Source organism: Ischnura elegans, chromosome 9 (genome assembly GCF_921293095.1).
Source record: "Ischnura elegans chromosome 9, ioIscEleg1.1, whole genome shotgun sequence".
Classification (NCBI taxonomy): domain Eukaryota; kingdom Metazoa; phylum Arthropoda; class Insecta; order Odonata; family Coenagrionidae; genus Ischnura; species Ischnura elegans.
The window spans coordinates 113,050,618-113,076,540 of NC_060254.1; the positions used below are offsets into that span (position 1 = coordinate 113,050,618).

The 25,923-nt window shown below is 40.0% G+C and overlaps 1 protein-coding gene across 10 annotated transcripts in view; it reads left to right on the top strand.

Annotated features, from left to right (window-relative positions):
- LOC124166034 (dystrophin, isoforms A/C/F/G/H-like) overlaps positions 1 to 25,923 on the top strand; it is a 957,857-nt gene that overhangs the window by 824,463 nt on the left and 107,471 nt on the right. For all 10 annotated transcript variants that reach the window (XR_006866384.1, XM_046543616.1, XM_046543612.1 and 7 more), the window contains 3 exons: positions 12,396 to 12,568; positions 12,847 to 12,991; positions 13,439 to 13,568. Coding sequence is in view for 9 of the 10 variants with exons in the window: in XM_046543616.1 (XP_046399572.1) it covers positions 12,396 to 12,568; positions 12,847 to 12,991; positions 13,439 to 13,568 (448 nt within the window). In the remaining variant the exon portion in view is untranslated. The remainder of the gene's footprint in view (positions 1 to 12,395; positions 12,569 to 12,846; positions 12,992 to 13,438; positions 13,569 to 25,923) is intronic.

Consider the following 25,923-nt stretch of genomic DNA (forward strand, 5'->3'; position numbering starts at 1 on the left):
ATGCCTTCGCTGATTTTTCTCTTTAATCCATGGCTATTGGAGGGGAAGGGGAGTGAGGGGGAGGTGGCGGTTGGGGGAAGTGGTAGGTCGGTACTATTGATCGTTTTATGGTATACCTACTCCACCCTTATTATTCTCCGCTACGCAGGCAGAAAGATGGTGGTGGTCTGATCGAAAAACTCGAAATGAAGATCGAGAAATGGTTGATCTATGTTCGTATTACTGACTTACAGGCAGCCAACGGCCGTGATTTCAAATTCTGACTGTCTGTAATTCTTTTTCTCATTAACATTACTCCCAATCGTATGGACATGGCAGTTAGTGTCGGTATCATTTAGGCACTGCGGCTCGGAAGCCATCCCCCTCTACTCGAGGAAAATAAAATTCCCCGTCCTCTAGTTCATTACGCCGATCACTTGCTCGATGGATGGTGGAAATGGACGCAGTGTCTTCAAGCTCTGTTTTTCGGAGGGCCGTATGTTTGCGCCACTGAGCCACCACGTCCCGGGCTTTCCGAGAAAATAAATATAGATTCTCTGTTTACCCTCTTCCATTTCGATGGCATATTATCGACTCCTCAGGAGGGGCAGGCGCACTAGCAAAATAAATGAGACAGATACTATTGGAGACATATTCGCTATGGGTTCAGCTCGAATCGTTCTCCTCTTCAGTAGATATAGATCGTACTCCAGCGAGATGACTGAAGAATTTATCGTTTTTCTTCGTTCATCAAAACGATAACTAATCGCCTCTTAATGGAAACGGTGGCAGATTGACAAAAAGGCAGAAAACAAAACACGTCAAAGACCTGCTCTCATTGGACACATGGGCGAATGTTCCTAATCACCGCATTGGCTCCCATTTTCATTGGCCTCAATGGAAAGATAGATCACTCTCTTTCTTTCTTTCATAAGTTTACAATTATTCCCTCTTAAATAAGTTATTCGTGCTATTAAACCGACTAAACTCGGGCCCTACCTATCTAGGTTCTGAATTCGTTTACGAGGGTGCGATAACCACGGCTAAGGCAGCCCCATGACCCCTCGGAAATTAATAACAGCTCTCACTTTTCTTCAAAAGGAAAATATCAACCTCGCGGGGAATATGGTGTACGGGTGTTAAAAAAGAACGAAAATAACGGAAAGCAACGCCTTTCTCTGTGGACATAACTTTAATATAGGTTCGTAACATGGAGTCATCAGTTCATTTGCCGTGACTCCAGGAAAGTAGCTGATACTGAGACGGAATGGCGATTTGAGTGGTGGCACCCTATGGTCAAAATAGATTGATGTTGGTATCATTGAGTCTCATAATACGCATATCTCCTGGGGAATAACGAAGGAGTCTCTTTTTCTATTTTTACGGTCGCGGTGGGAAGCAGAAGGTGCGGAGCTAGCCAAAATCTAGAAGCGATTCCCGAAAAACGTGTTTTCGGGAAGCGTTGTAAGTCACTACGGGTTAGAGAGCCTCGACCTGTGGCTTACATAATAGGAAAGAGGAACGAATTCAAAAAAAGTATTTGTTAATCGCACTTGATGAAAAAAAATGTGTATGTACTACGGAATCTTAGCCCTTAAAATTCATTTCAGGTTGAAGTATTAACAAGAAGGGAAAACATCACGATCATAGGTTCCAGCGTGAATCGATTTCTTTTAATAACTAATAAGAATTCAATTACCTAACCCAATCATTTCTGTATGCTCATGCTGTTTATTTTTAAATAAAAGTAACAGAAGCAGGCGTTATGTAGTGGAATGACATTCTAAGTTTTTAAAAAATCACACGAAGATGGCAATATTCCACAGGTTTATTTTTTTCCGTACAACGCGTTTCGACCGTTAGGTCATTATCAAGTACAATAATGAATGGTTGGTTTAGGGGTTGTATTTATATAGAACGGATGGGTGACAGGTGAAGGGGAAGTTGGGGAAGGGTATGTGTCATTGGGTGGAGCGCTTCGGGAATGGTATGGCCAGGAGTGGGGAATGTCCAAAAAATAGTTGCTCATTCATCAGTGAAATGCCTCCTTCTTGCACAATTTCCAATTTCTCCAAAGTGTCCAATCTTCGGCCTTTCGACTCCACGTGGACGATCTCCGGGTCGGACTCGCAAGAATGTTTTTCCTCCAGGAGATGTTTCGCCACGAGAGAGGTGGTATCTCCTTTCTCCCAGCATTTCCTGTGCTCCTTCATGCGTATATCGAAGCTCCTGCCTGTCTGACCGATGTACACTTTATTACAGTCGCTGCACTTGATTCTATAAACCCCCGATTGTTTGAGGTGAGGGATCTTGTCTTTCGTGCGGCAAAGCAGCTTTCCCAAGGTGATCGGATTGTGGAAACATGTTCGAAGTTTGTTTTTCGGGATATGCTTGGCGATTTTATACGATAAATCACCAATAAACTGGATTTTACACCACTTTTTGGTTACGGGTGGGGGCGGTCCGAGGGAGCACAAATTTCTAATGGCGACGTCACGTTGTTTCTTATTTAAAAGTCTGTCTATTAAACCGTCACTGTAGCCGTTAACCAGAGCTATGGATTAAAAAGTGGAATGATGCCAGTTTGTGGGTGATGGGATGGACCGAGTCTATAGGGATCACTGCTTCATTGTAGCACTTCTTCCGGTACACTCCGAACTCGTGATTACCATTGGTCAGGGATATTTTCAAGTCTAAAAAATTCAGCTGTCCACTTTCGTCTTTCGCCAACTTAAAATTAATCTTAGGGTGTTGACTATTTAAAAGATTAAAAACTATAGGGTGCTTAACTTAGGGTGTTAGGGTGTTAAAAACTTAGGGTGTTGACTATTTAAGACTTTATTTTTGTGAGCTTTTTCTTATATAACGCTCATCTTGTGGCTCAATTGCCTTTTAGTGCCATCTAGTACGTTCAATGGATATAGCTGAATTATATTCGCAATCCCAGCACAGGGAGCCATTTCTCTTAACCTTAGGGAAATAAAGGGATAACTCTTTGTCCTTTTTTCTTAAGTTTACAATTACTACCTCTTAAATAATTTATTCATGCTATTAAACCGGCGAAACTCGGGGCGTACCATATATATATTTATAGATCTACGAATTCAGAACCTATTATAGGTTCTGAGCTCGGCCGGGTTGCGTAATCAGCCTCGCACAGACGATTATTATCCCGCTCGTGTATATAAGCGATCGCGTCTATTGCAAAGGCATCTGTTAGATCTTCGGCCTTTAATCCTGCGAAAGATAAAAAAGAGGCAGTTTTTTCCTGCGTTGTCGTGGAAAATGAAAACGTCGCGCTCAGCGATGGAATTTTCGCTTGCTCTGTCTCGGAATTAGAGGGAATGTGATTCGATGCAGTTGCCGGGGACCGGACAGAGGTCGATATTTTTTGTCTTGTGACTTTGGTCGCACGTACAGAAGGCTGATTCTGCCTTTTGTTTGTCCCCGTGTTTTTCTCGCAAGGAGAGAAGTGCTCGCCCCTTATCGGTTTTAAGTAAAAAGCCTTTTGTATTTTTACTACCGACTGTCTTTTTCTTTGTTTATTAGTTATGTCATTCGTTTCCTGTTATCCCGTAATTCCACTGCGTAGCGCGCAACGATTCATCGCTTCTTAGGACCTCTGATCTCACAGCGCGGTGTGCCCCTTAGGCCCTTAAGGCAATTTATCGACGTTTTCTTGCAAGATGGATTAAAATTTTTACTTATTTACTTATTTTAAGAGTATAAACTACTAAAACTTTGCTTTAATATTTTGGGTTCGTTTTAATGCTTATAAAAAGTTTGAGATTTACATTCTTTGAACGAAATGACGTTGAACGAAGTACTTATTGAAATTTTATGACTGGTGATGAAAATGCTTTCCAAAATCTTGTGGTATGTATCCAGCAGAAATTCTGGAGCACTGGACTGTTCATAGTAAGGCTAAATGGAATATGTTATTCATCGACATATAATTTTTAAACTCTTCCGTAACAAGACTGTATTTAGAGGCGAATTTTTGATAAAGCGTACACTGAAAAAATTAGAAATTACTAATTCTGATGAAATTTATCACACTTTTCGGTTCATATGGAGCATTGAATATTTCGGTATAAATTTCCACACCAGTTTGATAGATGCAGTTTATTTGGTAAATTTCTCACTCTGAGGTAAATTCTATCAACCTCCCACAGAAGTTCAATAAAAATTACTGAAATCAAAAGGAAAGCAAAACCAACGTAGCCAGAACATATGAAAGATTTTTCACCCAGAAAAACATTTCTCTGATTGAAAAATCATAAATTCAGGAGTTTAACGTATGAATCCGCAACAGAAACACATAAGAAATAGGAGAAAAAATACGACTTCTAATAGCATTGAACGTGGGACCCCACGTGGTAGCAATGGACTCAATCAACTAGTCTACTCCGGTTGCTTTTACGTAACACAGTCATCTTAATATATTTTTATTCTAATTATTCAGCCTTTGTATTGAAATATGATTAAGTTATATTTACAGTTTTCCTTTGAAAGATTTAGAGGAATACTTGATACATACAATAGCATTAAATATAGGTTATACTCAATATCAATACTAGTGTAGATGTGCAAGAAAGCATTTTTTGCAGGCTTTCTACATTGACGTAGGTTGACTATAAGCGAACTAATTATATTAAGCGAGATCCTAGGCATGAATTTGGGTCCAGTATGACGATTTTTATCACATGATTATCCCTCAATATTGCCAGTGATAACACTTCAGGAATACCTCAAATTAAATTTTTAATGTGTCAGAATACACAAACTCTCCTTCTAGCTTTAATATCCATGATAATATGCTATTAAATCATCTTGTGAGTAGGAGATGACAACATTTGATAAACAATATGTTACTAAAGTTATGATTCTGAAGATGTTAAAAGCTAAATTACTTTCTCACTTAATGAAACTTCATCTTCGTTATGCAAACAATTAAAAATGAAATACCCATAACTGCTTTTATCCCACGTATTCTAGTATTCTGTGTCTTTGGTGCACCAGTTCACGAGTAAAAGTGGACATTAAAACAGAAATAATCGGAAAAATGAATGTTAACTAAATCAGAATGCTATGCTATACCATTGCTAATGAAATGAAAATGAAAACAGAATCATTTCTACATACCTATTTTATGATTATATTAATATAATCATAATACGAAACACGATTGGTAAATTCAATCAAACTAAAGAGTAGAGTTTGATAATTTTTACCAAACAAGCTAGCATTTTCGCAAAATTAATCACAACTTCAACGAAAGTTACCAAACTCAGAAGCCTATCAAAATTACGTAGTTATTTTTCCAAACTTTTTCCTACAATTGACCAAATTATGACATATAGAAATATTTGATGAAATTCATCAAAAGCGTTTGATAAAATAAATCAAGTGCTTACTTATTTGCATCAAACTTTAAGTGTATTTAACTAAAATACTCCCTATCACACTAGTTTGATAGTTTTAATCAAATATTTTTTCTGTATAGGATTTGGTTTATCATTTGTTAGCCTCCAGTCAACGCTACAATTATCTATATATATAAACTGTGACGAAACAGGCCCGTTTCCCTGCCAGCCCGTCGACCCGTCTCAGCCCTCACGCCCCCGAGTGTTACCCCCTCCTTCTTTCCTTCCCCGACAGCTCGCCACTCCGAAATCTGGTTTCGGTAGAATGTGATTTTGGGAAAAATATTGCAGAAGAATACGATCTTAGATCGTTTATTAGGGCGCCACCCAAAACCGCGGCCCACGAACTAGCTTTGCCGGTAGAAGCAAGGACGTTCCAAACTCCCAGGATTAAATAATTGTTAATACGGGTGGACAATATGACAATGCGGACACTGGTTGTTTGACTCACGCACGGACAAGGGTTTGAGGATCCGACGAATGAACACTGACCTTTTACATTATGCACAAAAATCACCATTTATTATTGAGACTTTGGCGAAAACAACGAAAAACCATCAACGCACTGATGAAAAATCACCCTTGAACAATACTAAGCCTAATCTACAAACTAATGATGGATGAATGAACACAAGCAAAAAAGATGAAATACCCTTGATGACACAAAGAAATAAGAATTGAAAAGCCATTACATGTTCCTCGTCTGCCTCCTGGAAAGACGGGAAATTATGATACATTAAATTGCCCTTATTTACGGGCGTAAGACGTGCAATCAATAGTCCTTTTCTGTTCAATTAACTATTTAAAAACTCGGTGCAGTTATTGACTTTTTGCAGTCTCGCATGAACTCTTGCGAAAGTGACTTGATTGGTCTTTACATGAATCACCGGTATTTGGATGAAGTAGACGGACTTTAGAGTGGTAATCTATACCCTCTTGGTACTGCTTGAAGCACTTGGGAATGTGATAATACGGGAATAATTACTGGAGATTGATACTTATGGGCATGGCAGTCTGTGGTTCCCGACGACTCCGTCGCCAGCGATTCGGGGAGCTTTTTGGCTGCTCCGGATGAAAACGGCCCACAAGCGCAGCGACGGCCTCACTTTCGGCACAGATGTCGCCTTCTCAAACGCCTGGGCCAGCACCTTTATCCGTGCTCCGGAATCAGAAACTGCTCCACTTCCCCCGGTCGCTCTCCGTCACACACCTCTGCAATCACAGCCGTTGCCTTTCTTGGGTCTCCTTCCCTCTCACAGCTGAGCATTGACTGCCAGCTCCCAATTATGTGCTCTCTCTCTGCTGGTACCTCGAGACAGGCTTGTCTCCCTCTCCACCAACAGACCAGTACCGTGTCCGTTCACCAACTGACTTCATCCCCACTTCTCCTCCTACCACGTAACCTCGCTATTCCCGATTTTTCCGTTACGGAAAGCTGACACACGTCACTCACTTTGAATTTTAGCCAATCACGTCACTGCACAAGTGGCGTGATCGCCTTACATCCTATGGGTACAATTGAATGGGAACTAAAACCATGGTATTTTACCGTCTTATACTACATGAAGGTCAGAGTCACTTCGCCCGATCCACGTAATCTTCCACGGGGAAGATCGTAGCCGCGTGAAGCGCGCTGACATGGGACGAAAAGAAAAAAATATCGTGACCACCCGTCACAATATATTTTTTTTTTTTTTTTATATCACGAGATGTGGGTGAGATGTGGGAGTTGACCCACATCTCGTTATATAAAAAAAAATAAAAAAATAAATAAAATATATATATATATAATAAGGGGTCGTGAAGTATAAAGTTTGAATGCTACAATTATCGCCACAGTGGGAGCTTTCCATTGATCAACACAAGTTGAAACAAGTCGACTTGCGTTGCGGTTTTCATGTTCCATTCTATGTGTGATGGTGACTGTTGTGACACAGGTCAACAAATGATTACGCGTAGGAATTGGTTAGTCACAAACAGTTTCTGTGAGTTGACAGTAGTGAATGCGTGTGTCGCCGAAAGGTAATTTCCATTTAAGCACCCAGTGTGGCCAAATTGAGATTTACCTGTGACAACATGTGTTAGCCATATTATGGCCTGACTGTGGGTGCCAACTCAAGAAGACGTTGAACCAGCTGTACAAAATCATTAGTGAAATGTATTTGACAAGTGAGATATTGAAGGACTTTGAGAGGAACATTATAATCCCTATTCCTAAGAAGAAAAGAGCGGAGAGCTGCAAAGATTTTAGGACCATAAGCCTTACTACACATGCGTCAAAGATACTGACAAGGATCATCTATAGAAGAATACAATGAAGAGCAGAAGAGTATTTGGAAGAGGACCAATTTGGATTCAGAAAAAACAAAGGCACAAGGGAAGCAATGTTGGCCCTAAGACTGCTCATAGAGAAGAGAATGGAAAAAAACAAGCCAACATTCGTTGCGTTCATGGACTAAGAGGAGGCATTTGAGGACGGGGATTGGAGCACAATGCTTGGAATCCTAAAGGAAATTGGGGTTATTTACAATGACAGAAGAATCATCTGCAGTTTATACGAAAACCAAGTAGCGGTGATAAAATCAGGGCCCAGCTGTAATGAAACAAGAATTAGGAAAGGAGAGAGACAAGGCTGTGCATTGTCACCCGTAAATTTCAACGTTTACATTGAGAAAGCCATCAATGAAATCAAAGAAAAGGCATTGGGAGTGAATATCCATGGAGAGAAAATTAGCTTGCCAAGATTTGCCAATGACATAGCCATTATAGCAGAAACAGAGAAGGATTTGAAAAATAATCTGGTGAATATGGGTAGGGTAATGGGTAAATAGTGTATTTCTCCGAATATAGTCCCCCTCTTAATATAGTCCCCCTCTTAATATAGTCCCCCCCCCCCCCCAATTTTGAGTCTTCAGTTTCGGGAAAAGTAAAAAAAATGAATGCGTTTGAACTTAGACCATTTAAGTAAGTAGACGTGCCATTCGGGCGGAACGCTGTGGCCAACATCGCACGGCGGGGAAGTGAGTGGGATGAGGGAGCGTGACGTCACGGTTGGGACTGCAGACGATATTCCGTATGCGCGCTTGAGATATTTTAACGCTCATTAGCTGCAAAGTCGCTGAAAAGTGACGATATTGGGCACGCAAAATGATTATACACTTAATAAATATATTTTTACGATGAACTAAGGCATTTTATAGCCTTGACTGTGAGCAAAAAGCTAAATAAATCAAGATAAAGCTAGAAGCGATCGTATTAAATAAATTGATTAAGAATGTCATATGTAAACATGGGCGTACCCAGCGAAGGCCAGGGGGAGCAGCTGTCCCCCTAGAAGCAAAAATCGCAAAAGTCTTTAAGCAAAATCAGTACTGAATTGGAACGAAAGTATTCAACAAATTTTCTTCAAACCAACGAAAAATGATATGTATTAACATAAGTTAATTAACTGAAATAAAACTATTTTTTCAAGGAAATGATCTCATAAACTAATAAAGCGCTGTTATAATGTTCTGATAATGTTGGTTTCATTCATCTTTTCCATGCTAAAATGTCTCAACTTGGCTTGCCCCCCCCCCTCCTAGAACATGGCTTCCCCCCCTACACCATGGCTTTCCTCCCCCTAGACCATACCTTTTCACCCCCTCTGGGTAAAAAGAAGGGGTCCTGGCAAGTATCACGTAATTTTTTCCGCAAAAACCAGTTTATTGCGATCTCGGTAATCTTCAATAAAAATAATTAAACAAATCGTTTTATTTATAAGCCCAGTACAATGAAGCCTAGATTAACGTATTTACACTGAAAATACACATTTTGAAAAATCCTACGTGAGATTAAAAAGAAGGCGTGGAGCAAAATCCTACGATATTTCACAAAGGGTGAAGGGAGGGGTCCATAAAAAGGCAAAATTATTTTTGAAGCGCTGCAAAACCGATTTGATAACTTGTGATGTATAGACCTTAGATCTGAAGGAATGACTATAAAAAATAGAATGGAAATACATCCTTCTGCTAATGCTAGTTTCTTTTCTTCGTTTTCATAAATTGTTTTTTCTTAAAATTTCTGTATTTTGGAGGAAGAAAGAGCAGTATTTAAATATCTTTTATGGTCTTGCGTCTCCAAGTGCTTCGAAATATCATACTGCCGTGAAAAATAGAAATTTATCTGTTACATTTCACACATTTGACAGAGTAATCGCGTCTGGATTTTTTTAATAAAATGAGATTCACTTCTTAGATGATATTTGAATCCACATCCTTTTTTCTTACGTATTGTGACAAGAATATAAAAAATTAAATTATGTCGTAAATTGTTTAAAAAAATTTTATTGAAAACTCTGTAAGTACATACGTACAAAATTACATAAAAATATTTAATAAGTTATTCAATATATTAAATATAATTGATTGTTATAAAGCAAATTTATTTTTAAAATTATTTTAATCCAATCCTCTCTTTCTTTCTAATTATAAATATGTTAATGGTATTATTTATTCCCAGAATTTTCCGTAGCGTACGTAAATCGTAGGTGTCACTTGCAAAGCCGGCGCTAGACCTTTTTCCACCATCGCAAAATATATATAACACGAGAGCTGTCTGCTAAGTAAAAAATTATGCATTTATGAAATAACTAAATTACTTACCTAAATAATATAAATGCTGATTTGTTGACATCCCTTTTTAGTAGCGCTAGCGCGCAGCTCAATTTGCATCGCATAATTGACCGTTAAAAAATTACTATATGCGAAGGCGTTGCCGCGTTACTCCGTGAATGACCGGCAAATTCTTTACACCATGACCCTTTTCCTCTCTAAAATTCCCCCCGTTTACAACTTTTGTACAAGATTTCATGTTTTTATAACGATGTTCCGAATAATGCTAGATCGCTAACGAGATAAGAAAAAATCTGCGGAAGTTTACAAAGGGCTTTGTTTTCATTTTACTGCCACAATATTTTTCGTCGCTGCCAATGCCGAAAAATGCCAATGTTCATTAATTGTAAGTTCACCAATCCAACCATGGTTGAGAGAATACTTGTCATACATAACGCAATTAATATTAGTACTTTTAATTGAAAAATCGCGAAGAAAATGGTCAAAATACCGCAGTGATACAGTGAATCCCCATTCGTAGCCATGCGCTACGACGATGAGCGTCCCAACCGTGACGTCACGCCGCTTTAAAAGTGGGTGGGGAAGGAAGGGAGCGGAGGGGAGATGTTGGCCACACGGCGAGACATGGGTAGGGGTGGGGAATGGCGGGTCTAGTTCTTATATGGTCTAAGCGTTTGAATATAGTCCCCCCCTTTACTTTTACCACAGGCAATTTGGAAAAAACGGGGGGACTATTTACAGTATCAACTGAAAATAAGCACGATGAAAACCAAGATGTTAGTATGCAGCAGGAGAGAAGAAGTAGAGACTAACATTAAAATAGGGAAGCGAAAAATGATGTAGGTGGATAAATTCATTTCTTTGGGAAGCAAGTTAACTAGTGATGGGAGAAGCAAGAAAGAAATTATCTGCTGAATAGCCCAGGCAAAGAGAGCTTTCCACCAAAAGAAAGACCTGCTTACAGCGGGAAACTTAAATATGGAAGTAAAGAAACAATTTATAAGAACCTACATTTGGAGTATGCTCCTATATGGAAGTGGGGCATGGACAATGACCACAGCGGGGAAAGCAAGGATATAGGCCTTCGAAATGTGGTGCTACAGAAGAATGATGAAAATCAAATGGATCGACCGAGTTAGTAATGAGGAAGTCCTAAGAAGAGTAGGAGAGAAGAGAAGCCTCATATAAGCCTTAATAAGAAACGGAACAACCTTATTGGGCACATCTTAAGACATGATGGCCTGATGAAGACAATCGTCGAAGGACAAGTGGAAGGCAAGAATGGAAAAGGAAGACCTCGAACACATTATATGGAACAGGTAAAGGAGGATGTGAAAGAGAAAAAATATGTAGGTGTGAAAAGATTAGCTGATAGGAGAACTGAGTGTAGAGCTGCGTCAAACCAATCCTAGTACATATTGTTGACGAGTGATGATGATGATGGGAAAGATATGAAAAATCATAAGGTGATTTGTGTGTCATTGTGGCCCTCTCTTCCCTATGGATTGCAATGAAATTTGTATCAAAAGCCATGATAAATAATTCTCATGGATCAAAATTTTTCTCATTGAATTGGTTATATAGAACAAGTAATGTGACCCTGATGAATCCATGCTTTTTTCTCTAGTATGTACTGTTAAGGCCAGTGTAAGGCGTTTGGTATCTTTTTCTTTAGTACTCTTTGTTTTTGATTACAACTTTAGACCATAGTTCTGAGTCATATATTTTCCACCGTAAAAAGTGACTTCCTATGTTACCATTACTTTAGTGGGTTATTACCAATGTTGTCCAGCTTGTGGTAGTTTTTAATTATCCATATCCCATTGTGCAGGAATTGGTATTTGGTACTTGAAGTCTTACTCTATTTGACCGCAATTCATATTTCCTCCGGCATATTTATCCCTTCACCGATCTATGTCATCATTGGGGGTTTAATTATTTGTTCTTTTTCCTTTTGTTGGACTATCATTCTTGGTTATTTTCTCTATTTATTCTCTTCTTGGCTATTTTGATTAATTCAAGGGGCGATTATTTGCAAGTCTTTGTCACTTAATGAAATCAATCTTTTGTGAGTCAAGTTTCCCATAGTTTATTTTTATTAGCTCTGGTTAAAATTGTAATATATATTGTATAACCCAATTTGTAAAAAAAATTAGGTATTGTTTTTCAGAATAGGAACACTTGATTTTGTGTCCTCTTGCCGCACAAATAGCCTCTGCTCTCATTCACCTTGTAAAGTTGATGTTTTACGGCCAGAGAGCAAGAAAATAAATTCGATGATTTAATATTTTTTGTGATGGAGCGTATTCAATAAAATACAGAGAAAATTGCAAAAATGTGTTTTGTGCTGACTCATGCCCTTTTTGTTTCACCCCAGGATCTGCAGTCCGAAATGGAAGGCCACCGTGATGTCTTGGCCTCGCTGAATGGAACCGGCCGGAAACTCCTGAGCAGCTTGGCATCTCAAGAAGATGCGGTGATGCTTCAGAGGAGACTGGATGAGATGAACCAACGCTGGCACACGCTGAAAGCCAAGAGCATGGCCATCAGGTGAGAATTATTTTAAAAATTGTGTGTGCCAATGGGTTTGGTGTCCAAATTCAATGAGGAAATGCACTCTCAATTCAGTGGTTCAGCGCAGGTTGAAATAAGTTGTGAGGCTAGTTGCAATTCAATTGTTAATTTGTAATGATAGCATTCCCTTTGTTTGGTGAAGTAGTGGCTGTGATGAATGTATGTGATATACATATTGTGGAAGATATTATTTTACTTATTAAGATGTATTTTATTGTTCATACAAATGCTTATTTTTTTGTTAACTTTGAAAGGAATCGATTGGAGAGCAATACTGAGCACTGGGGTGCCCTGCTTCTGTCTCTTCGTGAATTAATTGAATGGGTCATCAGGAAGGACACAGAGTTGAGTGGTCTAGGACCGATTGGGGGTGACGTAGCAGCCCTTCAAAAACAACAGGTAAGAATGAATATGCTCTCACTTACTTTGCTATCTCTGATTTACTGCCTTATTTTTATTTAACTCTTGCCCATTACATTTAAGAGGAGAATTTAATCACTGCGTGGTGATACTCAATTGGCATGATTAAAGAATATAAAATAGAAACATCTAGTTCATATTTGTGAAATGATAATTTAATTTCTAATATTAAATCTGCATTGTGTTTTGGTTATTAGTTAAAATAAATGTGTTTTCGGAGCAATAATTTGTCATTCCCATTCCTAGTGAGAGTTTAATTTTCAAGGAAAATCCCTGTTTAATCGTGGTATTCTTCACTACCTAAATATATGTGATTTCTATTTGTTTCCATCATGAAAGCAATGATTGATCTTTACAAGTATGTTATAAGAATTCACCAAGTAATGTCAGCAAATCTGAAATATTATTCCATAATATTTACTCCAGGATGACCACAGAGCCTTCAGGCGACAATTGGAGGACAAAAGACCAGTTGTTGAAAGCAACCTGCTTAGTGGACGCCAGTACATAGCAAATGAAGCTCCACCTCTCTCTTCGGATGCTAGCGATGGAGAGGGTAAGTCTCATCCTAATGTACCTCCTTTGGATGCGTATGTTACTTTCATAATGTATTAAATATTAATTTATCCAGCCATGAATTTATCAGCTCTTTCCAAAGGCAACTATAGCCAAAACTTACATTAAAATAAATATCCAGAATCTGCACTGTAAATGTTACAGTGCAGATTTAGTGCAGTCACAGCACAGAGTTTTTTGTATGGGAGTATAAGTGTATTCTCATAAACAATGTGGAATATAAATTATTACGGAGGCTTCCGCGGTTAGTTGATTGGTGATGGTTTTCCGGGTTGATACATGTTTTGCGGACGACAGTTTCGGGCGCGTTCCAGCTCCCGTCTTCGGGTCCAAATGATTTGCAGATCTGTGATCCTTATTTATTTACAGCTAATCAGACGGATGTTGATTTTTAATTCCATTGTTGGAAAAGCCGTTTGAAAGATGAGGATAAATGATAGCCGTCTTCCCTATTGAAGTTCTTTGGGTGACTCGCTATTTCAATCGCCTCCCTTATCAGCTTAGGGAAATATTTATTTTCCCTGGCGATGATTTTCGATTCCTTGAAAAGTATGACGTGCCCAGGTTCCGACCATGCATGCTCTGCAACCGCAGAAAGACGAAAATTTTTCTTTTCGGTTGCCTTAAGATGTTCATTTATTCTGCATTTGAGGGATCTAGATGTTTGCCCGATGTATGATAAACCACAGGAACACGTTACTTCATACACTCCTTCATAGATATCTGATGGATGACGATCTTTTTCACTCCGGAGGAGGTCAGAGGTCTTCTTCAAACTTATAAATCGCGTCAGAACGTCATGTTTGGCGAGAACTCTAGCAATTCTTTCCGACGTTCCAGTCACGTATGGCAAGAGAGCATGTGCCTTTGCCTTCTGCTGGTCTTCCTTTGCAATGTCCAAGGCCACATCTCTTTTCTCTTCTTCCCTACGCGCGATTTTTTGAATCAGTACCCGATCGTAGCCATTTTCTTGGAGCGTGGTAAGGAGGTGTTGTTTCTCTCTAGCGAGCGAATCTGTATCCGATATGGAATATGCCCTATGATATAGAGTTTTAATAACTGATGCTTTTTGCCTGGGATGATGGTGTGATTTGGCATTCAAATAGCGATCAGTATGCGTTTCCTTACGATAGACTGAATGTCCCAATGTGCCATCTGATTTCTTCTTGACGAGAACATCCAAAAAGGGAAGTTGGTTATTTTCTTCCATTTCCATTGTGAACTGGATGGAATTATTTTGGCTATTAAGATGTTCAAGGAATCTTTTCAGTTTATCTGTCCCATGAGGCCATATGACAAAGGTGTCGTCAACATATCTCACGAAGAGTTTCGGCTTCATAGGGAAAGAATCCAGGGCTTTTCGTTCAAATTCTTCCATATAAAGATTTGCGACAACAGGTGATAAAGGAGAACCCATGGATGCCCCTTCCGTTTGTTCATATAATTTCCCTCCCCAAGAGAAATAGCAATTACGAAGGCAAAACTCCACCATTTTCGGAATGTCTTTCGGAAGGCCTTTTTCTGTCAGAGTCTTAATGACTTCGATGGCATCTTCAATAGGTATTTTGGTGAACAAAGACACCACGTCAAAACTAACAAGGAGATCCTCTTCCGTGATCTTATATTCCTTTATAATATTGATGAAATGGAAGGAGTTCTTCACATAGGTTGCAGTTAGGCCCGAGAATGGCCGAAGGCTATGGGCAAGATACTTTGCAAGCTTATGTGTCGGTGAATCAATAGCACTTACGATAGGCCGGAGTGGTATCCCATCCTTGTGAATCTTAGGCAGGCCATAAAGTCGTGGAGGTTTAGGAGCCGACTGGATCAGTGATCGTCTCTCCTCTTGGGGTATTGACGAATGCTTCATGAGGTCCTTGATGTTCCTCTAGATTTTTGCCGTAGGATCTGAGTTAAGTTCTTTGTAGGTGGGGTCGTCTAGCAAACTGCAAACCTTCTTTCGGTAGTCCTCCTTAGAGATGATCACAGTTGCGTTCCCTTTGTCAGCTGGCAATATCAGTGAATCATCGATTTTCCTGAGTTCACAGACGGCCTCTCTCTCTGCCCTGGTCAAATTGGGTTTTGGAGGCCTCGCTTTCCTGATGATATGGCTGACTTCTTCCCTGATTTCATCGGCCTCTGATTTCCTTAGCTTGCGTAAAGCATTTTCTACCCCAGTGATTATTTCCTCCTTCGGTATACTTCTGGGTGCTATGGCAAAGTCAAGTCCTTTGGATAGTATGGAGGTTGCAGAATCACTAAGATTCACCTGAGATAGATTTATAACCACACGATCTGTTTTATTGAAGGTGGATTCGAGTGAAGGACGTTGTTTTTCCACCAACTTTTCGAACTTCTTTAATAGCTTCTCTCTCTTTGCTGTAAAGGTGGTGGAGGATGATTGGAAGGTAATTCTCTCCAATGTCTCCAATGTCCAATGTCAATGTCCAAGAGTACTGCTGAACCTAACCCTGCCGAACTTACCATGGTTAGCACTAGTGCACCGAGAAATAAGAATAAGGAAATGAAGATCGATATTGGACCTCGTCATTGTTCTAGAAATACTCACCCGTGTGTTGTTGATAACCAAAGATCAAATTATGCCCTCATTTCCCCGCTATCGGGAATGACGAGGGAAAACTAAAACTACACCAAACTCTCAGTGAAGCCTTAAAGAATCTAGGATTCACCAAGAGAATAGGGAAGTGCACTAATTTTTTTTATTGTTGAATTTGAAGGTTTAGCCTAAAAAAGAAACATTAGTATAGTCACTTTTATTTCCTGCATCTTGGTATGCACTTTAAAACATTTTGAAAGTCGGAAAATTTCATGTTGCTGTGACGTTACGTCGTAAAATCTGGTTGATTTATCACGTAGGCCCAGACAAGGGAAATACTCCAACCGTCGGTCTCAAGCTGGATCAGGGAAAGACTCCACAAACAAGAAAAACAGCTCACAAGAAAAAGGTAGCCAAAAACAATTTACGAGTTATTACCGTACGATATCTATTCAAAGTAGAGTATTCAAAAAATCAGAAGTATTACAGAAAACAATGATAGTAATTCATGATGCCAAAGGAAACATTACCAGCTAAAAACCAGCAGAATAATTGCACTAAATTTGCCATGTCTCACTAGACATGTGTCAACAACGACTCCCCGAGCACAAGAGAGCTTGCCTATGCAGGACAAGACAGGATGTGAGGGGAGGGATTCTTCCAGGGAGTGGAGGGGTAGCCAGGCAAATTCAACTACTGCCCCACTGATGCGTCACTGCCCCTGCAGAAACGGCCGCTCCGCAAAACACCATTCCCTGGTTTTGAGACTACAGCATACCAGCCAGAATTTTCCCCTCAACTTCTGGGTTGGAGACATCAGTTGAATCAGAGGGATATTCATTGGAACACATGGAGGGGAAGGAGATACTGGGGTGAGGTGTTGGAGGGAGAGAGAGTTGTTATAGGACAATGGTAAAACTTCTCACTCCAAGTGCAATACTAAAGCCTTAGCACCGATTTCCCCTTGCTTGCCAAGGAGTAAGTATTTCTCCGCAGTAGTCCTATATAAGTCTTGCATTGCAGGTAGGTTGGTTCGGGGTTGGTTTGGGGTTGTTTCGGGGCTGTTTCAGAGGCTGATTCCAGAGGCAGGGTTTTCAGAGACAGGATTTTGCTACAGGCCTTTTGTGCGAAAAATCCTTTGCGCGAAAAAACCTTAGCGCGAAAAGTTCTTGGCGGGAGAAGTTCTGCGGATAAGTTCGGAGGAAGTTCGAGGAATTTCTGGGGGGGGAGGGGTACCAGAAATTTTGGGGGGGGGGGGGGGGGGGGGAACACTAAAAAATGCCACACTGCGCTGAAACACAGTGCCTCCATCTTGATTGAGATGTGACGTCACAAGGCAGTAGTCACCAGTGGAGTATCGCTGTATTAGATTGCCGTCGCCTTCTTAAGCGCGGCGAGAGTTTCCGGGAATCGGTGGAGTTTGCTTCCTAAAAATGTCGTCTAGTACCGAAAACATGAATTCAAAATAGAATTATAAATGATTTTTTGTTCCAAATTTCATCTCGACGTCGAAACAAAAGCCTGGAGAAGATATTCATTCCCGTGCCTTAAGCACAAGCTATACGGAATAAATGGTTCAAGGCTGCTCCTGACTCTTACCTATCAATGATATTCTGTTTTGAAGTTCATTTGAAGGTATTGTAAGATCAAATTGATATTTATATTATAATAATTTACTTAGTAGGTACCTCAGTCACATCAGAAAGTGTGTTAAGTCAAAATATAGCATCTTCCGCGTAGACCTACGTAATTTATAAACTGAAAGTAGTGTAGTTAAAGAATTATGGCGCTACTGTTATTTTTACACGACCGGGCAAAATGCGTACTTTGCCCATGATATGTGCATATATGATAGCAAACGATTTTTGTTAAAGTCAATCTTTATTTGTTGAAATTAGTACATTTATAGGTGATACAGATATAAAGGTACACGGCAGGTCGCGCGGCGTAATTTGTACACCACTGGTGACGGGTTCATCTTGCTGATCCAAAAAATTAGCTACAATACCTCGAACTTTGAAAACTCGCAATATAGGCAGTCAAAGTACATTATAGGAATACACGAGACCATTCTAGCCCAGAATGTACGTACAATGTTGAAATCCTTGTTTTTAAAGATTGACGTATTTTATACGCCAGCGCGCCCGGTCCAGGGTTATCAACTTTTATTTCATCCTATTTGTTAAATGAAATTATATTTTGGAATGGTTCTTTTAGCACTGCTACTGAGGTAAACTGGTAGGTACTGAGTAAGTAAACTCCCTTTGGAGTAATGTGAATTACAAGTGTTCGAGATATATGGCATTTTATTTTCACTTTGTGTTCTTATTAACTATGTCTGTACGCATATTATTGCTTGCCGCGAGCCTTTAATGGTATGTGCTCTTGCAAGAGTGGTTTTTCATTTTTAATGTGGAAGTTGGTCAGTATAAGCAAAGAAAAAAATTAGCATTTTAGCGCACACCAACCCTTGTAGTCATCGTAGCTCTGCGTTAGTAATGACACTGCTAAAATACCTAAACGCCATTATGATGATAAAAAAATTGTCTTACGTCAATGATTGCTGCAATTATAATTAATGATAAACTTGACGCCGTATGATCACAATGAAGACAACAAAAAATAATGCCATGACATAGTGTTGAACCCTGGTCTTTAGGGTGGGAAATCGTACACGCTACCACTACCCCATCCGACCCATTAGGTAATGTAGGATATTTTAAATTTATATATATGACTTGTGAAAAGTAACGCATGAAAATTAATTAATTACAGCGTAACTAAGGCCCTAATTGAAAAAGATGGAGCAAGGTACGAGGTCTCCCCTTGTTAGCCTTAACGTCTCGCATTTCTATGGAGCATTGAACCTGTCCTCCTTTTTCAAAAATTCAGTGACCATAAATACATCAAAGTTTGGTATACCAATTTTAAATCGTTGGAATTTTCCTTCTCCCAACCAAGATTATCTTTCTTGAACCCATCCTGGACAACAAGCCATTGCAACAACCAGCCAGCACGGAAATAAGGCTAACATCCCATGATTCTAGTTGTGATGGGCAAACGTTCCGGCTGGCGTGAATACATACGCAATGAATAAGTCTTGCAGCAAACGTCTTAAATAGGTTTATTAGTTTGACTCGGTTCTTACAAAAAAGTTTTGGCATGATAAACTGCATTGTGCCAAAATATACCCAGCGAAAAATAAATACCATTACCTATTTAATAAAGATTCAATGTGCCATTCGTACTACTCTTTCCAAACTTGAAGTTGACACGTAAATGAATATTAATATATTACGCAATGATGAAGTCATTTACTCAAAAGAGAAGCAGCCACATATATATTCTGAAGATATTTTATGACAGCAAAAAACGGATACCCTCAAATTCTGTCATTTTTCTATGCAATAATAGTGGTAGAACTAAACGGCGTAGAAGCTGCCTTCTGCTACTGCCTTGTGACGTCACGGCCAATATTCAACATGGACACCCGTTTAAGCGGCCTTTGAATTTTTCCATATTTCGGACGGTCATCTCGAATCAAGTATTCACTATTAGGATTTAAACTGTGGTTTTACGACATTATGTTATTCTGAACTCTAATTTAAAAAATGTGTTTGGTGCATTTGAAACACTAGTATACTTCCCTATATGTCAAAAATTTAACAATATTCACACATTAAGGACCGTACACACGCTTCTTATTATTAAAGTAGGATAGGCATAGATTAAGAAACTAGGTTCAAGTATTTATATCTCCATGTCTTTTTCTAAATGTAATCGTTATTTGTGACTAAGTTTATCGTGCTATCCTGTATAAAACGGCTTTCATTGATTTTTACCATATGTTACTTCCCGTCATCTGTGAAGCTTAATGTAAGAATTGGTTAATAGCTTAACCCGAAAATAAAGAAATAAATAAAACTGGTTTTGTGTAGTACCTATATCTGCCATCATTTGCTAAATACAAGAAAAAACTTTCCCTTACATCCTTCCATTACCTGCTCTACTCTTTCTTCAATCGTTGCCGTAAGTCTTTGATATTATTAATTAATCTTTGATAGATTCATTTATCAAGTATATATCATCGTTTCAAGATTGTAGTGGCGCAAAAGAATTGACATGCATCGATCTTCATTTCCTTGCCCTTTTTTCTTGGCGCACTAGTGCTATCCATCGTAAGTTAGCAGGGCTAGGCACTAAGGCCTACCGTGGTAACTTGGCACGTTTATTTCTCCATCTCTTCCTGAAATCTAGATTCCCAGAAATATTTGTGGTTCTTCTAATTTCTTGATTTTAAACCTATGCTTCAGTTTGAATTTTGGTTCCTTGACTTTCCCTCTATCATTACCTGCTATAAGAATGTCATCCACATACAGCATGAGGTAAGTGATAATATATGTTACGTTAGAATATTAAAGTTTTTGACTGCTTCTGACTGAGTAAATCCGATAGGTATAAGAAATGAGTGAATTGCTAGTGGCACCTGCTTCAAACCATAGATAGCCTTCTGCAACTTACATACTATATCAGGCATGTCTTACACTCCTTCAGGAATAAAAACGTTTATCTCCTCCTTGAGTTCTCCATGTAGATAAGCATTAGTGACATCCATTTCTTCCAGAATTAATCGAAGTTCGTTTGCCTCAGCCAGCAGGACCCCCAATGTTGCAATACAAGCCACTGATGAGTATGTTTCCTCATAGTCATATCCTTTCCTCTGATACCTGTTGTTTATTCACAAAGAACGTGTTGTTTATTCACGAAGAACAAGTTGTTTATTCACAAAGAACAAGAGCACATGTGCAGGGAAGAAAAACCAAACACCACAAAACTGAACTGCATTTAATGCACTGGCGCCACCGCATGGAGGCGCCACAAACACCGCTTACAGATACATCCACAAGGGGGCAGCACATATAGATACAAAAATAGCAGCCAAATTCAAAAATACATATTGAATCTTGTACAATCTTAACACCTCTCGTCAGGATTCAATATAAAAAAAGATTGAAACTTAGTGTATCATCAGCAAAGGACAAAAATGGAACAAAAGAACACAGCTCAAAAATACTTCATAAGAGCAGTCATTAACATGTGTAAATAAAAACTCAAAAGATACCTAACTTATTAGTTAGTTCTTTGGTTCTTGGACCAGTTAGTGATTTTGTCAGCAAGTCAGCTAAATTTTCATTTGTCCTAACATACTTAAAGACAATTTCTCCTCGACAAACTAGGTCTTTTAGGTAGTGAAACTTAACAGAAAAAATGCTTTGACCTATCATTAACAGAACTTGTGCTTGCAATGGCTATAGCACTTGTATTGTCCGCAAGTATGGAACATGGCCTTGATACAAAATCTCCCTGACCTATTTCCACCAAAAAATCCCTTAACCACTCTTACTCTGTAGCACTTTCGTACATAGCCACATACTCAGCATGCGTTGATGATGTTGATGGTGACTTTTGCTTTCTACTTTGCCAGCACATTACTCCTCCACCTAGAATGAAACAATACCCTGAAATAGATCTGCAATCACTCAAGTCACTAGCCCAGTGAGAGTCTGAATATACAGTAATTTTTTCATCAGTTTTAACATAATGTAATGAATAATGTTTTGTCCCCTTCAAATAATGCAGAATGTGCTTCACATTCTCCCAGTCACTTCTCACTGGGTCTCCACAATGTTGACTAACAAAACAAACAGCACTAGAAATGTCAGCTCTGGTATTTGTTGACAAATGCAGCAAAGACCCAACTGCCTTCCTGTAAGTATGTTCACAAAATTTTTCACTTTCATTTCTCTCAAGGTTAACACATCCCATTTCAAGTGGAGCACTGAACCCCCTTATGTCTAAAGAGAGGAACTCCTTCAGTATTTCTTCAACATAAATCTCCTGGCTAACAATCAATTCCCCTTTGGATGGTCTGGAGATAACCATGGAAAGAAAATTTGACACATTTCCCAAGTCCTTTATCTTAAGACATTCTGAAAGTTCAACCTTGACATTCGTTAAATGTTCCCTCTCACCAAACAGTAAAAAATCATCAACATAGACAGCTAATATCACCCCAGTTCTGACATAAACACAAGGTTCCTTAACACAGTCCTTGAATTTTAATTTCAATAGAATATCATGCAGGTGACAGTTCCAGTTGCGCCCTAACTGTTTTAGCCCATACATGCTTCTTTTCAACTTACAAACAAACATACCATGATCTTGTGAGGGAAAAAGAGGAGGTTGTTCCATATAAATTGGAACTTCCAAAAAACTATTGCGATAAGCCCCAACCACATCAAGTTGATCAATCTCCCATCCGCTTTCTACAGCAAGTGAAAAGAGAGTTCTTATTGTTTTTTTCTGTACAACAGGGCTAGAAGTCTCATAATAATCTAAGCCATACACTTGTCGAAAGCCTTGTGCAACCAACCTTGCTTTCAATTTCACAATCACCTCCCCAGACTTTTTAATGGTGAATACCCACTTACTACCAATGACATTGGCCTCCTTAGGCCAGGGTACCACCTCCCATGTCTGTTGCGCCTTCATTGTGTCCAGCTCCTCCAACATAGCAGCTCTCCATGCAGCTGACTGTGGACCGCTCAGGGCCTCCTGCCAAGTCTTGGGAACCTGTATATCATCTGGGTTGTTCTCTTCATACATTACCAGATTACAGCATGGTAGACTGCATGGAGCTCTCACTTCCCTTCTCCTTCCGGATCATCTCGGTCCATCATCTGGGTTGGCCTCTCCTGCATCTTGAGTAGCCTCCGCCACTCCCTGTGAGGCCCCTTGGGTAGGTCCAGCAGCAAGATCCTCTCCTGGATCTGATGTGGCCCCTGAAACCTCCCCATGGGCCAGCACTTCTCCTTGGGCTAGCCCCTGGAATGACTCCTCTCCCTGGACCGGTGCCTGGAATGGCACCTCTCCCCGGACTGGCACCCCTTCCTGAATTGGTGCCTGGAATGGCACCTCTCCCTGGACTGGCACCTCGGCAAACACTTGGAGTGGCACATTGAATGATACTCCGCCCTGGAATGATGCCCCTCCCCAGAATTGTTCCTCTTCTTGGATTGGGAGAGTGTGTGTCACCCCCTGTTTTTCATGACCTTTGGATTTGAAAGGGAATATATGCTCATGGAAAACCACATCCCTACTTATGATCACCTTCCTCCCTTTTATATCCCATAGACGGTACCCTTTGATGCCTTCTTGGAGTCCAAGTAACACACACTCCCTAGCCCTCGGCCCCAACTTGCCATCCCTGTCTTCTTGTGGAATCCATCCCCAGGATTGACACCCAAATACCCTAAGATGTTCTAAATCACTCTTCAATAGCATTCTCCCCAGCCAACGCTCCATAGGAGCCTCAAAGTTGATAGATCTGGATGGTCTCAGATTCCTTAGGTAAACAGCAGTCTGCAGAGCTTCTCCCCAAAAGTAAGCTGGCATACCTGCTGCCATTAATAGGCATCGGATGATATCACACAGAGTTAGGTTTACACGCTCCGCAGTCCCATTTTGCTGGGGTGTGTGTACAACTGACATGCGATGCAGAATCCCATTTTCATTGAGCAGTGACTTGAATGCAGCACTCACATATTCTCCTCCTTGATCCGACTGAAACTCCTTAATTTTTCTCCCATGGAAGGTCTCACACTTCTCCTTGTATTTCTTGAACTCTCCTAAGCAGTCACTTTTCCTAGCTATGGCCACAGCTGTCACATGTTTTGTGCCTTCATCCACAAAAGTCACAATGTAACGCTTACCTCCCAAAGATGGTGGTTTCATTGGACCCATCACGTCCGAGTGGACTCTCTCCAGTGCACCATCCACTATGACTGTCTTTCCGGTAGGGAAGCTTGCACGCTTCATCTTGCCTTGAATGCATGGGATACACGGGGTCCCTCCTACTTTTCTTTCTTCCTTAGGTAGGTCAAGCAAGTGATCCATCTTGTCTAGGATTTGATCACACGGATGCCCTAATCTGCTGTGCCATGTCTCACGACTGACCTTTCTAACCTCTTTCTTGCTTTCTTCAAAAAGCTCCTCTTGCTTCACTTAGTGTTGGACCTGACATTGTCGTTAGATAATACAGTCTTCCAACCCTGAATGCCTGGAATACTAGTTTGCCATTTCGTAAGCATCTGCTTGCTCCATTTTTTGATCTAAATTCCAATCCCTTCTCTTCAATTTGGCCTTGAGAAATGAGGTTTCCCTGCAATTCTGGCACGAATAACACTCCTTGAAGCTCAATGTCATTACCACCACACTCATCTGACATCTGGACCAGAACACTTCTCATACCCTTGATCTTCAAAGGTGAACCATCACCTATTTGCAAGGTGCCAGAGTAGGGAATTAATGTCTCAAATAGCGCTTTATTACTTGTCATATGGTCAGAAGCTCCTCCATCTAGTATCCACATTCCTACGCTGAACTGAATTTTCTTCTCGGCACATAATGCTATGTGTTCCCTAGTGGTTATTGCCGCCTTTTTAAGTTCATTATTACCATTTCCTTGAACTTCTTTCTTCTTTGGGCTGCTATGCGCATAGTGACCTTCGCCTCCGCAAGCATAACACCAAAACTTGAAGTTGGGTTTCTCAACATCGGAATTCCCGACTTCCCCTTTGGTTGACGATTCATCCTTCTTCCTCCAAACATTCCGTGATTTCTTCTTATTTTGGCTATGACCCTTAGATATTTTATAAGCTTGGTGTAGAGCGGGCATACCTTTTTTGGCTAACTTTTCTTCTTCAACCTCTAATAAGGTATGCTTCACATCCGCAACCGATATCTTGTTAGCCGGGACCAGTGTCTTCACCGTAATTTCGTACTCATCCGGTAGGCCCTTCAAAATCAGGGAAGCTAGTTTCTTGTCGTCCAGTTTGAGTTGATTTTGCTCCAATGCATTGTTCATATTAATCAAACTATTAATGTACTCAGTCATGGACATTTCAGAGGATTTAATCACACTGTTTAACTCACGGAATTTCACCATAGCACCGTACTCGGTATTCCTATTGCATAGTCAATCCAATTCCTCCCAGGCATCCTTGGCTTGGTTAAATCCGATGATATCATTTATTAAATCATCAGACACGGATCTTACAATGATGGACATGGCTATATTATTGGCACGGGCACGTCTTCTAAGCTCTGCTTGGGTTACAGTTGCTCCCTCTGCATCTTCATAACCCGTGACCGCCTCATAACATTCTCTCGATAGCAATTCCATCTTTACCCTGCACATCCATGCTGTGTAATTCTTCTTCGTAAGTTTAGGAATCGAAAATGATTTGTCGAAAGATTCTTCTCCATAACTTGCCATCTTGGATACGCCGGCCACCTTGCCTCGAAATCCAAACACGGAATATTCAAATCGCTTGAATACCGGGAGTTCTCATAACACGTTACTGCCTGGGCCCATAACCTGTTGTTTAACCACAAAGAACGTGTTGTTTATTCACTAAGAACAAGTTGTTTATTCACAAAGAACAAGAGCACATGTGCAGGGAAGAAAAACCAAACACCACAAAACTGAACTGCATTTAATGCACTGGCGCCACCGCATGGAGGCGCCACAAACACCGCTTACAGATACATCCACAAGGGGGCAGCACATATAGATACAAAAATAGCAGCCAAATTCAAAAATACATATTCAATTTTTTACAATCTTAACAATACCATCCTTTAATTACGAGTTTATCCTTGTACTTTTCAAAATTTCCATCCTTATCCCTCTTCAATTTAGGAACCATTTACTAGC